The sequence below is a fragment of the Sphaeramia orbicularis genome, chromosome 19 (assembly GCF_902148855.1).
Source record: "Sphaeramia orbicularis chromosome 19, fSphaOr1.1, whole genome shotgun sequence".
Lineage (NCBI taxonomy): Eukaryota > Metazoa > Chordata > Actinopteri > Kurtiformes > Apogonidae > Sphaeramia > Sphaeramia orbicularis.
The window spans coordinates 32,813,856-32,832,410 of record NC_043975.1 but is presented as its reverse complement, the minus strand read 5'-3'; the positions used below and the strand labels follow the sequence as shown (position 1 = coordinate 32,832,410).

Below are 18,555 nucleotides of genomic sequence, written 5' to 3'. Positions count from 1 at the left end.
ACATTTAAAGCCTCACCAATTCCTTATTTTTCAGTGGACTAGGATCAAATTTGCAGCGAATACCCAAGAAATCCATGACACCTTAAAAATGACTGTGTTCAATGTATCTGTGTAAACAGTGGTTGCTGAAATTTAATTAATAAACAGAAATAACTTAACATATGTCTTTAATTTAAAAAAAAAAAAAAAAAGTCTTCTAAGTTTACCTGTCACAACTAGAGGATAGCTGATGCCATTGTGGGCCAAAATTGTGTAATATCACCTCAATGTAAAAACAGTCCATAGCTTTAAGTATGTGGACATGCCTCCACTGAACCCCAAATTGCACAAATGTAACTTGCGCATAAAAATTTACCTAATGGAAAAACGACAATTTCGCCAAAAGTCTCATTTTTCGATTAAAAGTTTTTGCGCTGGCAGAGGGTGGTTTTTTGGGCATAGAGCAAATGGTATTTCAGGCAAACTGCAATGGAAAGACCTTTTTTCGCAATTAGAATCAGGTGAATCAAAGAACGGGATGTTGATGGATGCTACAACAAGCAAAGAAGAAGAAACATGTCGCAGTATGTGTGGACACACCAGGAAACCCAATCATTTTTTAATTTAGCACAAGATAGAGGGGTAATATATAATAATAATAATGAATATATCTGTAAAGCAACACCATATTTACATTCGTCACCATGTTTATGGAACGACTTCTTGTGTCATCTTGCGATAATAAATAAATAAATCATCGCATTTGTGATTTAATGGAAAAACCGACATTACACATTTCTGTTTTTTCGATATTGCTTAATTTAGCTAATGAACAAATATTAACATTTTATCCAGACAGACCTGAACTTTCAAGTTACTTTGTGGCTGTTTCTTTCATTTAAGAGTTTTTCAGAGTGAAAGCAGTGAGGATGACTCATCCTGTACTTGGGGTGCATACTAATTTTGCATCAAATGAAACACTTTCTCAATTTTTTATGTGCCCCACAGCAGACCTACAAGCTAGCTAGAAATATAGACCATCAAAGACAGTATATGCAAGTGGACTGAGTCACAGTGATGTCATTCATTGGTTTGAATCGGATCTCAGGGTGAACAGAAGATGCTGATATCTGCGTAGTTGGACTTTCTGATTTTGTATCTATTTTATTCTTTGCAGCTTGACTTTAGCTGCAGTTCATAGGTTACACTAACTGGACCATAAAATTACTTTGTTAAGCTGTTAATGAGGTTTACCATTATACAGAGTCAGTAAGATAGTGTTTATCACAAAGAGCCTAAGTGGTTGAGCCCCATGGGACCTCACTGGGACCTCACAGTTTGTTGCAAACATAATTAAGAAACATCTAGTTCTATGTTAAACATCTCAATGGACTGCATGTCTTACTGTCTCATCACCTTCCATAAATAAATGCCTACAAACATGACTTTTTAGCCTAAATCATCAAATTCTCAATTTCTGTGTTTTTGCATTTCTTGAAAAATCTTTAAAAAATACTTAGGCAATAATGTTAGGAAGGTGACGATATGATACATGTCACCAACACCAAAAAAGCTGTTTCCCTGGCATACATTTTACCTTAATTTTTGAGAATGAGGTTAAAAAGTATAAAAGAGTCATGAATCCCCACAGTGTGGTCATGTTGAAGCAGTAGAGACAACTGCAGTGACACTAAACGGATTGTGGTGAGAGAGAGTAACAGTGAATTCACATCCATGACTTTCCATGTGTGCAGTTCTTCTATTTATGTATTTTCACAGTTCGATGATTTAATAGTTTTCCCACAAACATCACATGTGTAAATGATGGCAGAACTCTAACAGAATGAAAGTTACTTGTATCTCACCTTTGACTACAATACAGTTTTACTCCAAAATAAGGTCCCATGGGGCACATTGGAATGGGCGGGACTTTGGCTCTATTCAGTCGCCCATGACCCTTCGCAGATTGCTCTGACCCTTTCCAACTCCATGAAGCCGACATAGTAACAGCCAAGTCACAAACTACTGGAATTTCAGAAACAAACTATTGACGCCCACTAAAAATGAAAAACAGGTACATGTTTAATTTTCCTGTCTTTGCTTCTGACCAAGATACTTTTGAAGATCCTGAGTTGGTCTCTGAGTGCCTTCAACAGCTGCTCACTGCTTCTAATGTGTGCTATGTGCTGAGGCTAATACTAGGTACAGTGTGTGTGTACTGTAAAAAAATGACTGTAGAATTAACACCAAAAAGTTGTAAAATCGCAACATAACAAAACTGTAAGTGACAATACAATGCAAAGTTATTTATTTGAAAAGATTTTTGTGTTAACGATTGAATCAAATATAGCTGTAGTTCTTACAGGCAGAGTATGTGAATAAAACCAGATTTGTATGTAGAAATGATGTATTTCTATTGTTTTTAGAAAATAAAACTGTAAATTGAAAAACAATGCGGTGCCGTTTAAACTGCAAAGACCATAATGTTGAAATAACAGCGTATTTGCTTTTTTTTTTTTTTTTTTTAAATAAAAAAGTTATAAAAAAGTAAACATTTAACATTTTAAATTTGTAAATTAATGGGTTGGTAGAGTTGGTAGAGCAGCTCATCCAATAACCAAAGGGTTGGTGGTTCGAATCCTGGCTCAGACTGTCCATATGTCAAAGTGTCCATAGAAGACACTGAACCCTAAATTGACCTGGTGGCTTTGGAAAGTGCTTTGGACACCATGAAGATGTATAAAATGCACTGAATAAGTGCAGTCCATTTACCATTTAAATCCAATGTTAAATCTACATGTTTAAAATGTTAAATCTACATGTTACTCTGTAAATATGTTTACAGTTGGATGTGTTTTTTACATTATTGTTATGGAAACCACAGCTGCCAGTTTGTTTCCATAAAAACAACAGGATTTTTTTTACAGTGTGTATTAGGATGGGTAAAATGCAGAAACAGAATTACGGGAATAATAAAGTCCTTTAGTTAACGTTAATCTTAAACTTAACCATAATCATATGCTGTCTATGTCGTCATTGCAATTAGTGCATTACCACTACTGGAGTTTTGATGGCAGTTCATTATTTATGCACATTAAGTATGGATGTGCAGGTGAGAAAATGTAATTAAAACAGCCTTTGCTATGAGAGAATACCTACTACGGCACGATTTAGCATAGTATATTTTTACACATAGGATTATTCGCTGCAAAAATAGCCTGTTCTTGCAGTTATGAACATTCAAATGAGCTAATAAGTGGCTAATGAAGAGAGACCAACACGACAACTTCATCAATCAATACAAACAATTTCTATGTTAAAAAATTAATTAAGCCATTCATTAATAAAACATAAAATGGCTGTAAACATCTGAGAACAGCTCACAGATAATTATTTCCATGATGATAAGCTTAGAGGTCATGTGATTGCATTGATGTTCACATGCAGCATCCTGTCCTGTATACGGCTGAAGAATATAATCTAGTATGAAGTATGAAATATTCAAATATTCAGTCTGGGATTCCGAACGCAATTATTGACTTCATATTTTAAGAGAGAAGTTCAATAAAGTCCATGGAAGGCAGCAACATGGGCATCAAAGGTTACTGATGGCTTTGCTTTCAAGCTTTCAACCTTGCCCTTTGGCTAGCAATTGCTAAGAAACGTTTTGGTTTTTACATCAATTTTTCACAATAAAATCAACAAGTTCTTGGTTTGTTGGCTGTGAATAACTCCTCTATGAATATGCAGTGTCTTAGTTCACAACAAGCTGAAATAATGAGGTTCTTGTGTCATAATCTGAATCTCATGAGCTGCTAATGAAACTTTTCTTCTTCTAATAAATAAATAAATATTAAAGCTGATTTGATTTTCTTCCCTCAGCACTGCAGACATGTACGTGGTGTCCTTCACTGCGATGCCATTCAGACACACCTAAAGAGCTCAGTGACTTTCATCTAACATTTAACCAATCTGACACAGCTCTGAGACAAGCCTATATATCACTGCGACGCTGTAAACAAGTCATAAACAGGAGCGCAATTACACCAGTAGGCTTGAGTTGTCTTTTACAAACATCACCTTTAAGTCATATTAATGCTCCGAGTCGCTCCCGGCCTGAGTATTTTACACGGACAACATCGAACTGTTAGGAAAGTATTTGACAACAAGCGGAACAACAAATGAGATTCAAAGTGACAGATGAAAGAAAGCAAGGAGGCAGCAGCAGAGGGTGAAGAAGGGGAAGATGATGTTCTCACAGGACCGTGACTCACCCTCATGGCCAACAGCACCAATACATGTATGTTATTTATAGGAAAGACTCGTGTTTGCTATTTCAGGCTTTTCATCACTGCAGGTGGATGTTGTCACTGCAGAAAATGGAAACATCCCAGTGTTTCTGCCTATAATGCAATTTCCATGTATCACCAGCCATCAAATGTTTTTTTTTTTTTTTTTCTCTAAATGCCTATGTTTATCTCTCTCAATCTCTTATTAAGTCTTATCTTTGAACAAGTGGTGGACAGAGCCAAGACGATCAATATGCCATGTGCCATGCGCTCTGGCATGTCCCTCCCACGATGTCTCTAATTGTCTCAACAGATTGTCCCTTTCTTTTTTCCCTAATTCTCTCCCTTCCGATCCTTCTTGTCTCCTTGTCTCTCTCTTCCTTTTTGGAATCATGATTACTGCCAACAGCAAGTTCGCCATCTGCCGTGGATGAGTAGGAGCCTTTAAAACTCACAATTAGTGGGGATAATTTGCAGCAGGTATCTGGTAATAAAATGGCTCAGACCTTCACAGATCGATAGAGAGCAACTCATTAGGAAGGCGGATATAAACAGGCTCCAAGTGTAGTCAGGCACACAGACACAGGCGAATGGGAGAAAACAGATAAATTTGTGGGTGTGAAAAGACAGAGACGAGACAAAGTGATCAGTGGATAACATGTGAGACAACCTTGAATAGGGTGGGAAGCACAGACACAGCTGTTACACTCTGGCTATCTTTAAAGACTACACCAGCCCCCTGGTTTCAGCAGTTTACCCAGAAAATATGTAAAAGCATGTTTACTCAACAAATAACTTGTATTTTTTCTCAGATTTCTTAGGTCGGCAGTGAAATTCTCAACTGCTTGTTTAGCCTCTACATCATAAAAGCAGCTCCTCAGTGAAATGCAGATGATAAAGGATAATGATCTGCTGTTCCCTATATTTTACTGATTCTCTGTTGCATACTCTCAGCAACAAAACACAGAAGCATTAATTCATTATATAAGTTATTACATGCAAATTGGTTGAACCAGCTGTCATAATCTATCAGTAGGTGTAGAAATACAGCGCTTTAATTCCCCATATACTGCTGTATGCACAGTTCTGCCCAGGGGCTGTTTCCTATGTATGTATTTCATACATTTCTAATTTTGTCTTCTTTCCTTTGTCCTGCTGTGGTGCAGAACAGAATTGCCTTTTTTTCTAGTATCGCAGTGACATGGTCTGTCAACAAGTTACAGTACAAACAGTAGGCGTAAGTGTGTAAATGTGGATCCTGCCTGATCTCTTGCGATCAATCTCCCACACAGTGATATGTAACTTTATACTGCTGAAATCGTCATACATACATATATACTGTATATCAGGGGTCTCAAACTCAGATCCTCGAGGGCCGGTATCCTGCATGTTTTAGTTGTTTCCCTCCTCCAGCACACCTGACGGTCGTTATCAGGCTTCTGCAGAGCTTGATAATAGGCTTATCATTTGAATCAGGTGTGTTGGAAGAGGGATACATCCAAAACATGCAGGATACCGGCCCTCGAGGTTCTGAGTTTGAGACCCCTGCTGTATATAGTGTATGAGCTTTAATTTACGTCTGCAAACAGTCTCACTGTCATGTCATTCACAGATGTAATTATTAAACTTCGAGAGAAAGCATTCGTGTATCAGTTTATGGGAAATGTTTCAAGATATACAGTGTTATGTAAATGTTTGAGATGATTTAAGAAATTAAGACAACTGACTGAAAAACTGTAAGTAATGACATTTTTTTGGGGGGGGGTGGCCATGTCTCAGAAGGTCAAGTGGGCCGTCCAATAACTGAAGGGTTAGTGGTTCAAATCCCGCTCTGTCCCAGTCATGTGTCATTGTGTCCTTGGGCAAGACACTTCACCCACCACTCACACTGGTGTATGTGAATGTTTGGTGTTGGTTAGAGGGGCCATTTGGTGTGAATTAGCAGCCACGCTTCTGTCATTCTGCCCCAGGGCAGCTGTGGCTACAAATGTCATTTACCACCACCAGAGTGTGAATGAATATGATCAATAATGTAAAGGGCTTTGGGTGCCTTGAAAAGCGCTATAGAAATCTAATCCATTGTTATTATTTTTTATCTTAAAATGTTAATTGATTCAGATAATCTGGTATTTTTTTTAGTATATGTTATGACCCTGGGTCATAATTTGTCAATTTGTGTGTGTATGTGTGTGTTTTCTGTGTGGTGTGTGTGTTCTCCCCCAGGCCTGTAGGTGTGCTGCATCTGTCTTGTGTCTTTTGTTTTTGGCAGGAAGCTGATTGGTGGAGCATGATTGCCCGGCCCCTTTAAATGGCCCTGGATCCAGCCGTTCGCTCTCTCTCTTGCCTCCTGCCAGCTTCCAACCGAGTTTCCTGCGTGTGTGGTTAATTTGAAATTGTACGTAGTTGTAAATAGCATTTCTGGTAAATTTGATCCTTTTTCTGGTAGGGGGGGGTCGGCTCTTTTATTTTCACCTTTTCTCCTGTTTTTGGTTAAGGAGTTTAGGTTAGTTTGCTATATTTTATTTCTTGCATTTATTTTGGATTAGGCAATTTAGTTTTGGACTTTGAAGAAGACTTTTGTTTGTTGTTTTAGCCGAACCCTCCCCTAACCCTCCTTTAGTTGTGTAAAAATAGATATTGTGAACTTTAGTTTTCGACTGACTTATGTGCTTGGGAGCTGGGAGGGGACAAAAGTGAGCACATTATGTTCGCCCTGGTAAACCCCTAGGCCGGGGCGTAACATATAATTAAACTGAAGTAAGTTCACTTTTATAAACAATAAAAGTTGAGATGCTGATGATTGTTAAGAATAGAGAATTGTATTTCAGAAGTCCATAGAGTGGAAACTAATCAGCTTTTGTATAATGAAGTGTTTGTTTAAAACATTTAGGATAATAGTTTTATGCAGAACATAAAACTGATGTAAAACCCATTTTCATTACCATGCTGTCAGCTGTTTAGAGGTATTGGTTGTTGTGAATTGATTGGTATGCAGTGGCGTAGCAGATTGAAAGATGGACAGACAGGAGTGGGCCATGTCGACCCATACAGATAAAGGAGAACAGGGGCGGTCACCTCTCTCAGGTAGCAGGAGATTCCTCTCAGCGCTGTACTCATCGCAGTCGGCGACGGCAGCTGGAGATAGATGCAGCAAAAGAGAGAGAGAGAATAGAGAAGGACAAATAATGAAGACTGATGACTGGCAAAAAAAAAAAAAAAAAAAGCTGTACAAGCAGGTTAGAGGAAGAAAACACAAAGAGAGAGGCGGTGCTGTAAAATTTAAAGTGAAGCCACTTTGAAAATTACAGGCCTGACACAGAGTCTGATTCACAGGATGAGAGAGAAGCTTTAGTGTTTGATCGCAGAGTGGCCACCAGCCTCACAGGGCCAATCTAATACCAACAGGCCTTTTCGACACATGAAGAACAAAAACCCAGCAAGCTCTTACCCCTTTTCACACACCAGCCCCCCTGCTCTCCACCGCTTTTATTTTTTAATCCATTTGTTTCTCATCTCCCTCCGTCTCTATTGACACCCCCCCCACCACCCCCATACACACGCACTCTTTTTCCCCCCTCCTCACCTTTTATTCTTCCAGTCTCCATGTAGCCTTTCCCACATGTGACCCAGCTGACATTTAGCCTGCACAAAAAGCTATTTGTGGGCTGTAAGAATAGATATGATATTTTGTTGCCTGTTTACCTAATATTACTATTTCTGAAGTAGGAATTGTCTCAACTAGAGCTCAACTGATGTTAGTAAAAGGCCCAGATCATAGTGTAATATAGACTCTGTGGCCTTAAGTATGTGGACACAACCACGATTTTTGTCTGAGTCCTTTTCTTTTGTTCTTTACAACCAGTGAAGAGAAATCAGCTCCAGCGTACAGTCTTATTTTTCAGCATAATCTACAGTTCATGGAGGATCGCTGACTACCCGGATCTCCACCCCCTTTAGCACCTGTGTAATGATCCATGTCTGCATTAATATCATATTCACACCCAACCTATAACCCATTCACCTGAAATATGTTGCTATTGTAAATTTCATTAATGGAAGACCTATTTTTTCCATTTCGTCAGTAGGCAGATGTATAAAACCCTGGATCAGAGATTGGACTTCACTTCCTGCACTCTCATAAGGATCTAGGTTTAGGCAATAAAAACAGAATAGTGAGGGCAATGAAAAGGTCATGGCGTTGTGTAAATATTACTAAATAATTTATAACTAAAGTATTGTGAGCCATATTTGGAATAAATAATGGCTTTGAAGTATCGCCCATTTTTACACTGGGGAAAGGTGGGGATATTGGTGCATCAATAAAAGATGAATGCGAACAAGTGCAAGGGAAACAGATTTAGCAAATCACTGTGCAGTATGTGGCTGTAGAAAACACAAAGGCTATTTTCCACAATACAAACACTGATCAGCCACAACATTATGACCACTGATAGGCAATGTGGCATTAATGTTGTTTATCTCATTACAATGGGACCTGTCAGTGGGTAGGGTATATTAGGCAGCAAGGTTATAATAGTTTTGGATTTTTCATTATAGTTTAGTTTTATTTAGTTTTGAGTTTTTTTTCTCTCATTCAGTTAGTTTTAATTAGTTTTTAGAGCAGGTTTGCTAGTTTTTATTAGTTTTCGTTATTTTCTAAATGCTTAGTTTCAGTTTAGTTTAGTTTTTTTTTATATATCTTTTCTCTTCTTCGCCGTCAAATTCAAATAAATCTCATACAGGACTTTGCTGCTTTCTCCCAACTTTAGTCTCCATGTTTCCAGGTAGAGTGGGGATGAGAAGATGACTCTAAACGACAAATGATGAGAAGTGACGGACCATTAAATATCATATGGTGCTGTCAGCTAAAATTGCTTGAGGGAAATAAATCGATTTCATATCAATCTGACTTTGGCAAAGACGAAAACGAAGGGAATTTTATCCATAATTTTTATAAGTTTTAGTTAGTTTTGTAAGCACACAATACAGTTTCAGTTAGTTATCGTTTTTTTCTTTTGATTATAGTTTTTATTTATTTCAGTTAACGAAAATGTTTTTACAGTTCTAGTTTTCGTTATTTTGTTAGTTTTCGTTAACGATGATAACCTTGTTAGGCAGCAAGTGAACATTTATCCATTGAAGCTGATGTGTTAGAAACAGCAAAATGGTCAAGAGAAGGGATCTGAGCAACTTTGACAAGGGAGAAACTGTGATGGTCAAATCACTGGGTCAGAGCATCTCCAGATCTTGTTTATTCTCAGTGTAGTGGTTAGAACCTCCTGAAAACGGACTAAATGAACAACAAATGGATCTCAACCAGTCGAGCATCTATGGGAGCAAAACATTATTTCCACCTGTCTAATATTGTGTACATTCCCTTTTTTCCATAAAAACAGCTGTGAATTGAGGCCTAGAATCCACCAGACCTCTGAAAGTGTGCTGTGGTATCTGGACCAAGATGTTAGCAGCAGATCCCTAAAGTCCTGGAAGTAGAGAGGTGGACCTGCATGGATCTGGTTTATTGATCCAACACCTCCCACAGATGATCTGTGGTCCTGAGATTGGGATGTCCTTCCTTAGTTCATTTTTGGTCAGTGCTAACCACTACAGACCAGGAACACTCAACAAGACCTGCAGTTGTGGAGATGCTCTGACCCAGTCATCACCGTTACAGTATGGACCTGGTCAGAGTCACTCAGTTCCTTATGTTGCTTATTTTGTTGCTTCCAACACATCAGCTTCAAGGACGAAATGTTCACTGTGTATTATATCCAACAAACCGCTGTAATGAAATAATGGATATTATTACCTCTTCTCCTGATCATAAGAGCTGCAGAAATAAATGTCAGACAAACTCTTTGACAAACCATGGTAAAGACTGACAGTGCTTTACAGTACCTTTAAAAAGTATTTACCCCCGGGATGTTTTCCACTTTTACTGCTTTTATAAATGGTATCATGGACAATATAATTTGGCTTACCCTCATGGGGATTAAACGGTTCAGAAAATGAATGGATGGCTGGATAATTTGGCTTTTTTACTGATTAACCTGTTACTCAACCTGTTACGACACAGACCTCTTTATGCTAAAATCACTTGAGACATATTCACAGCACTCAGGTGATCTCCATTTCACCACTTGTGGGACTACTAACACCAACTTAATGAACTCATTATGTCACGCAATTTAATGTCACCTTGACATTAAAGAGTATTTTACTTGTAAATTGTTGTCAAAAACAATAAAGTTATACTAATGGGGAAACATCCAAGGGGGTGAATACTTTTTAAAGGAACTATATGATTAACACCAGCAGCTTCAAGAGTCTCATCTCAAATGTATGTTATTGTATTTTAACCTGTTTAACCCTGACCATATTTTCAGGGGAAAAACGTCTAAAAAGACATGCCCAAAGTAAATGAAGAATTACTTATAATACTTATAATAATAAGGTTCATATGGATGTTCTTGGTGTCTATGGACATTTAGAGACCTCACAGAATCTATTCCCATTGTCTAAAATATTGTATCTATTACTATGCCTGAGTAAACTGTAACAAACTAAAAGAGAAATTAGAATTTTTTTATCCTCGCCTGCTTTTTTTTTCAGCTGGATTGACGATGATATGCATAAATTAATTGTTCATGTTGGAGATTTTTAACAGCGTATATTTCACTCCACAAAGATTAAAAATCATGTTTGAACATTAAAGTTTGCACTAAAATACACTTTTGATGTACTTTCATTAACATTAGGGTCTAAACTTTGACCAAAGGTTGAAAAAAACATCCATTGTCCTGATTTATTATATTTTTATAGTAGATGAATATTAATATAATTTTTTCGGCCCGCCGGAGGGCTGATAGGGCTAACAATTTATGCTAACGATAATGAATCAACTCTTCATATTGACATGCCAGTCAAGGATGGTACATACATTCATATGTACTTTTGTAGATTTTATTAGAATTCTGTTAAAATTAGCACCATGGAAATCTGTCAGCTAGCTTGTAGAAATGTACAACAGAAAATATTTACAGGGTGGGGAAGCAAAATTTATAATGAACATTTAGTTGTTTTTTCTCAGCAGGCACTACGTCAATTGTTTTGAAACCAAACATATATTGATGTCATAATCATACCTAACACTATTATCCATACCTTTTCAGAAACTTTTGCCCATATGAGTAATCAGGAAAGCAAACGTCAAAGAGTGTGTGATTTGCTGAATGCACTCGTCACACCAAAGGAGATTTCAAAAATAGTTGGAGTGTCCATAAAGACTGTTTATAATGGAAAGAAGAGAATGACTATGAGCAAAACTATTACGAGAAAGTCTAGAAGATACTATTAAAGAAGAATGGGAGAAGTTGTCACCCGAATATTTGAGGAACACTTGCGCAAGTTTCAGGAAGCGTATGAAGGCAGTTATTGAGAAAGAAGGAGGACACATAGAATAAAAACATTTTCTATTATGTAAATTTTCTTGTGGCAAATAAATTCTCATGACTTTCAATAAACTAATTGGTCATTGTAAATTTTGCTTCCCCACCCTGTATTCTGGTGACTGAATTGTAATATTACACACTGATACAGATAACAGTTTGAATGCAATCAAAATCTTGCGGAAAACAACCAGCTGCAGCTACGGAATGGACATATGGAACCATTTTGCTGTGTATATATTATGATTTTGTTTACAGTGGTTTTAATCCATTGGTATTCATTACATGGTGACTCTTAACAATATCTCCATATGTCGCTTCCTAGTGTTTATGTTGAAATAGAACTATAATTTCTACTGTTTACTGGTTCCAATGGGAGCTATTTTTCTTTCCTTTATGTCAGAGTGAATGGTACAGATATTGGGCCTTTTCTACATTAAGAGTCGCAGGTGTGTGGTCATCAGTGAAGTGAACAGCTATGTCTTCTAAAGAATTGACATATCAATGCCTCTCTGATGGCTCTTAAACGATTTCCTGCTTTCTCTCTTCACTTCATTGCATCATCACCCCCGCCCTGTTTTTGTCTCATCCGGTTCTATTTCTACTTTCCATTTTAGCTCTCTCGCAAGTCTAATTTTTGTGTTTTACTTCAAGGCAGTCTGTTTACGACCCTCCCTTTCGCTCTCTGTACTCGCCCTCCCTCTTTCTCACAGGAGGAGGATGCTCCAGACAGATGTTAAAGTGTTTGGTCTGGTCAGGCTTCACACGGCGCAGGGCCACCCGCGACTCCCCAATGAACTCATTATGTGTCAGCTTGTCTTCGTCACACACGGACACTCTGAGAGCGAGAGACAGAATAAGAAGGAGAAGGAGAAGGGTGGGAGGGAGGGAAAAAAACAAGAAATAGAGACACAGATGAAGAGAGAGGGGAAGCACATGAATAAAAAGCAGCTGAATAATGCAAAAAATTAAGAATTCACATTTCAAGTAGACGCATGAAGAGTGCTTCAAGTATGAGAGGGAGAATTACGAAGGTAGTGAAAAAATGGTTCATATGAGTCATTTAATTATTTGTAATATTGTTGCAACAAACAATTAAAAGGAAATTGCTGACCCGATCTAAAGAGCATCACACTGTAGTTCCCCTACGTAGAAATCCAGCGACTGTATACACACATTATACAAGTAATTAGCATTTTCCTTCGAGTAGGAATTTAAATAGTGTTAAAGTGCATCACACAAGGTTAAGTCAATCCATATTTATGGGCTCGGAAAACTTTTACACCTGCCATAATGTCACCCGAAATGCATAAGTGGGTGGGAGCAGGAGGCATGAGTGATGGAGCTGGAAAGAGGCTGCGTATGTGGAATCAAAAAGCCACGGAGCGAGGGAAGCAGTGACGTGGGTGAGAGGTGGAGATAAAAATGGAAGGAATTATTTAAATCTGCGTGTGCGACTTCATGCCCGTGAATTTCGTACATTTTGTGGGGATGTAAAAACTGAACTATAACTCATGGGGAAAAAAATTGCAGGTTCTGGTTATGTAAATGATTAAATGTAAAAGTGTGTGGGTGTAGAGGCCTTATTAATGTGTGCAAATGTAGAAGCCTATAAGCAAAATTGAGGAACCAGAGTGCTGCAAGATGAGATCCAGTGTGTGATTGCCTTTTTGTTTGCTTTACATATCTGGAAATCAGAGACATACAAGTGAGAAAATGAAAATTAAGAAAATAATCTCAGAGAAAAAATCCTAATAGATGGCACTGCCTCTTGGTCTCCTGATTCATTTGACATCTAACTTAATTCATAACCACAAAAAAGGCGATGGGGCAGTCACTTGCTGCCTTCACTTCCTGGTAATAAAACACACAGGAGCAGGAATGTGGAGAGTGCAAAGTGGGCTGCATCCAGAGATGCACTGGGATTCCCAGGGGTAATTTCAAGTCTGGTGCTTTATTAGCTAAAAGGAGACCTGGACCCTTCAAAATGGAAAGATGGAAGGAAAATGAAAAGAAACGGATGGTAGGCACAGGAAGAAGGCACAGGGGGGAATATAAAGAGAGAAAACATCATAGAGAAAACACTGAGTGATGAATGTAGCAGTAAAAAACAAAGTGTGAACAAAAGAGACAGAGAACAGAGCTGCAAGTGAGATGACAATAGGTCAGTGATTCAAGTGTTGGGCACCGTGTCATTCTAATGTGCATCCTGCTATGATGTCAGTAAGGATGAGGAATTTAATCAAAATACTCTCAGCAATCAGGAATAAACATTTACAGCTGCAAGTTGTCCTGCTCTGTGAAATGCATGTTAGATATTATTAGATTTAAAAAATGACAGCTGTTAGTCTGGTTCATGTGAAAATGCGGTTTTCATGACACTGCAACAAAAATACTCATAGTAAGTGACATTTTTGTTGCTACTGTACCCAAAACATGAGATATGAAGCCAAAAATATGACATGACAGATATTTGACTGTTTACACCCTCAAGCAGTTACACAAAAATATATATGTATCATAATATGTAATGCAAAATATTACAGGAGTGTAGATATATTGGGTGATTGGATCTGACTCAGGTATTTCGTCTAGAATACCGAATTCATTTCATTTGTGGATGGCTTCAAATGTTAAAATTTTGTTTGATTGATTTCATTTTTACCCCACCCCCCAAAGGGGTTGGTTAGGTTTGTTTCTTTGTTTCTGTGTTTCTTTGTTTCTTTGATTGTTAACACTCTAGCAGCAAAATGATCGGTTGAATTCATAACAAACTGAGTTAATCGATTGCCAGTGACCCAAAATAGATGTGACTGCATTTTGGGAAAAGTACGTCAAAGTTAAAATTTTTTATGAATTGTTAAAATCCCCTTTTTTCTCAAATTTGTATAAAAACATCAATTTTGTTTCAATTTACTTCAAATTTGGCACATACATAGAGGCAGTTGATATGCTGACATCAGCACACCCACAGACCTGATGACATCAGCTGGGTCCATGCCAAAATACACTACAATATATGCAAGGAGTGGGGTTTGTTGTGCCTAGCACCACTTGTTTTATTGCTATTGTTGCAATTCTGTTGACGTACATTTGAGTTCAAATGGAGCCTTTTACAATGTTAACTTTGCTACTGTTGACAGTTATTGATAATAAAAGTCATATTTATCTGATTATTTTGGCCTTTGTATGATATGATACAATTATCAAAGTCAAATGTATGATGATAACTAGAAGCACTCAGAGAGCGCAGACCTCCACCAAGGCTGATCAGTGGCCCCCCCCGTGGGCCCCCCCACGCCAAGGAGGTTATGTTTTTGCCAGGGTTTGTTTGTCTGTCTGTTTGTTTGTTTGTCTGTCCGTTAGTGTGCAACATAACTCAAAAAGTTATGGACAGATTTTGATGAAATTTTCTGGTCTGCGCCCCCCCCCCCCCATGGGCCCCCCCAACCCCGATCACCACCAAAATTTAATCATTTCTTCCTTATCCCATTTCCAACAAACCCTGAAAATTTCATCAAAATCTGTCCATAACTTTTTGAGTTATGTTGCACACTAACGGACAGACAAACAAACAGACAAACAAACAAACCCTGGCAAAAACATAACCTCCTTGGCGGAGGTAATAATTTTACAATCTCATGTTAATTACTTTCCTGACCAGACCAGGATTGTTTGTTAATGCATCTCTTCTCATGTGACTATTACAGACAGTGATGTTTGGTACAGTGATGAACTCAGTCAATGGTTGTTCTTAATTTAAATCCGCTTTACTAATCAGAAATGTAAGATCTTTCATATTGAATTCAACACGATGTAGGCCAATATGATATTTGGGGAATAGTGTCACGACATGCACATCCCTTTAATGAATAATCTTCTTGGGTGCAAGGAGAACAAGAACAAGACAAATTCTGCACACCTCTCCAATCTCCTTTATTTACCTAGTGCACATCTTTTTGTTAGGAAATACTCAGATACTTAAACATTTTCCATCTGCCAACACTTCACTACTTAGATATTGTAATGTTAAAAGCCTTCATGTTAGAAGGTTTTGATTTGGGTGCATGATTATTTATAGACACACAGGTTCACATTGTCTCTGCCTCAAGATATGACACACTAATAGTAAAATATTGACTTATTGGAGGATTCTTTTGTTCTTTTATTCATTATTCACATTTCCTTTGGGGAAACAAACTGACTTCCTTAGACACCTTTACCGCATAAGATCTAAAGTAAAATTTGAAGAGCAATATTTCATATCTTAAGTCCTCAGAGAATAGGCTTGAGTTCCTTTGAGCAGTTATGGTTTTACATAAATGTGGAGAAGCAAATGACAGCTTCCAGCTCTGTCACATCAAAATGTTGCAGACCTTGGTGATATATGGAGTTCTGATTGAATGCAGCTGATGTCAGTAGAGAGTAGAGTTGATAGATTTCCGGTATTTCCTTGGGAGTTTGCAAAGAAACCTTTCCCCCCTCTTCTAATTACAGATATATTTTTACCCTGTTCGTTAATCACTAATCCACGCTATGAAACATAAAAAGTTATATTTCCATGAGGTGTTTCTTCAGTGTGTTTTAGGGCAGATTAATCCTATCACACACTCTCACATCAGCTTGACAGTATGTATGATAAAATAAGTGAGTAGGCTGATCTGAACAGCAGTTCATTGGAGTAAGTGAAGTCGCTACGTTTACACGTTTCAGTAGGTTAAACATTCTGTCTTTTTGAACGTTCAACGCCTCTGCTGAATTAATACAGTGTCATAGGCCGTTGGTAGGCCAGTTCCTCTAATTTCCCCCGAGAGATCAACCGTCGATCCTATTTAAATCCGGCTCCCACGTGTGCTGTGGCAAAGTTTTAGTCACAGGCAGAGACAATTCACAGCTTTCGTCACCTCTGGAGGGGGTCAGTGAAATTAAAACACCCCGCAGTGCTTAGTGTGACCCCAATCTGTCACTGCAGCTTGGAAAAAGAGAAATGGGAAGACAGATGAAGAAGAAAGACAGAGAAAGAGATGGTTTAGGAGGAGATCCTAGAGGACAGCAGCGGATGAGAGGACAGAGGGGGAGTGAGGATGAGGTGACAGAGGAGACCCGGTGGAGACACAAGAAGAAAGGGAATACACTGAAACAGAAAAGGATGTATACAGAGAGACTGACGCAAAGAGACGATAAGAAATCTCTTGGAGCTCAAAATCAGCTCTCTATTTTACTTCCTGTCTTCCTTGACCCTCAATGCCAAGAGACAGAAAGATCAGAGGACAAAAATAGCTAAAGAAACATCTCACAAGCACAGTAAACATTTACCGGAGCGTTTTGCGGTACATGTCCTCCTCAGTGATTCCACAGTAGGTGAGTGTTTCATTCCACACAGGGTTCAGCGTGTTGCGAACAGTCTTGGTTTTCAGTTTATTGGCCTGTAGAAGCAAAAGAAGAAGAAAAAAAAAAAACACCTTTTCTCTAAAGCTGTAATCAGCAAAGAATGTCAACAGGAAAACAACTTACCGTTAAGTGCTTACTGATACCAAGGCCATTTCATTTTACTGGAGATGCACTTGTTGCTCTGTTTATTTTTATCAAGTTACAACACAAATCAAAACGGCACTTAGTAGTTTGTGGTTTAGTAGGGGTTATTTTCAATGGCAGAAGATGCATTTAGTGTCAAAACAACACTGTAATACCTTGCAGGCTCCAGGCAGCAGATGCAGCTTCACATAAGGATCAGCTAAACCATTAAAATCCATCGGCTTCAGACCCTGATGGAAACAGAGAGAAAAGCTATAAAGGGGAATTTTAAAGACAACAGGGTGCACTCTGCCAGTGCTAATAATTTATAGTATTTTATCAAGGTGAGTGGTTCACATGAAATCTTTAGTGAACCGAGAAAGTGCAGAATTTTAATTAGTCCGATAACTCTAAAAAAAATCAGAGGTAGAAGCTGAAAGCTGGACATTATATAAATTATGAGATGATGTTTTCAAATCAGAGACACAGCTGGGCTTTTTTTTTAAATTACCATTTGTACCTCGTTACAAAACAAAACAAAAGAGCTTTTTGGGTCTCACGTCTCATAAATCAGAATTTGTTTCTAGGCATTTTGGATTTTCTTGTCTGTCTCCTACAAAACAAACTTGTGTACCTTAGCTCTCAGGACAGTGCAGTGTAAGGAGCTGGTGGCTCTCTCATACAGGAGGTCAAACTCTAGTGTCCCCAAGGACGCTGGAAGGCAATTAAGGAAAAAATGTGTCAGTTAGTTTGGTAATTGCTTTTGTCCTGATAGCTTCATTAACAGGAGCAGACTATCAAGGAAAACTTTACTAGCTTTGCCCTGAGGTAGACTTTAAAACCAAGTAAAGTGTAGGATTTAGTGGAATCTAGTGGTGAAGTTGGGGATTGCAACCACCCGACAACCCTAAATCTCAAGTTTCTGTTCCAAATGTGTAAAACCTTGTTCAGACCAAAGATGCGTGAAGAGATAAACCAATTTAGGACATCATAGGTAAACTTTGCAGTGTTGGGATCTGACCCGCACCTGACTCAACTCAGTTTGTAAAATATTCAGATCAGTGTTTTAGGGCGAATCATCATCTTTTTTCTGTTTATTAGAGGCAGACCAAGTCCTATTAAAAACAGAACAGCTCTGGGAGAAATCCTCAGCGCTTTTTTTTTTTTTATGTATAAATTTTTGCTATTTCATCAGTACTAGAAATGCAGCTCACTATCACAATCCTCATTTATACAAATTATTTAGCGACAAAAAAAGCACAAAAAGCTGGCGGTAAGATTGGAAACACAGATACACTATCTCATCTTGATGCATGGGTGTGAAC

General features: G+C 38.1%; 1 protein-coding gene across 4 annotated transcripts in view; it reads right to left on the bottom strand.

Annotated features, from left to right (window-relative positions):
- The window catches only part of LOC115439552 (double C2-like domain-containing protein alpha), a 70,734-nt gene that overhangs the window by 15,101 nt on the left and 37,078 nt on the right, over window positions 1-18,555 (bottom strand). For all 4 annotated transcript variants that reach the window (XM_030163409.1, XM_030163408.1, XM_030163411.1 and 1 more), the window contains exons 3-7: window positions 17,865-17,944; window positions 17,407-17,481; window positions 17,033-17,142; window positions 12,428-12,554; window positions 7,344-7,403 (exon numbers count right to left, since the gene is read on the bottom strand). In XM_030163409.1, coding sequence (XP_030019269.1) covers window positions 7,344-7,403; window positions 12,428-12,554; window positions 17,033-17,142; window positions 17,407-17,481; window positions 17,865-17,944 — 452 coding nt within the window. The remainder of the gene's footprint in view (window positions 1-7,343; window positions 7,404-12,427; window positions 12,555-17,032; window positions 17,143-17,406; window positions 17,482-17,864; window positions 17,945-18,555) is intronic.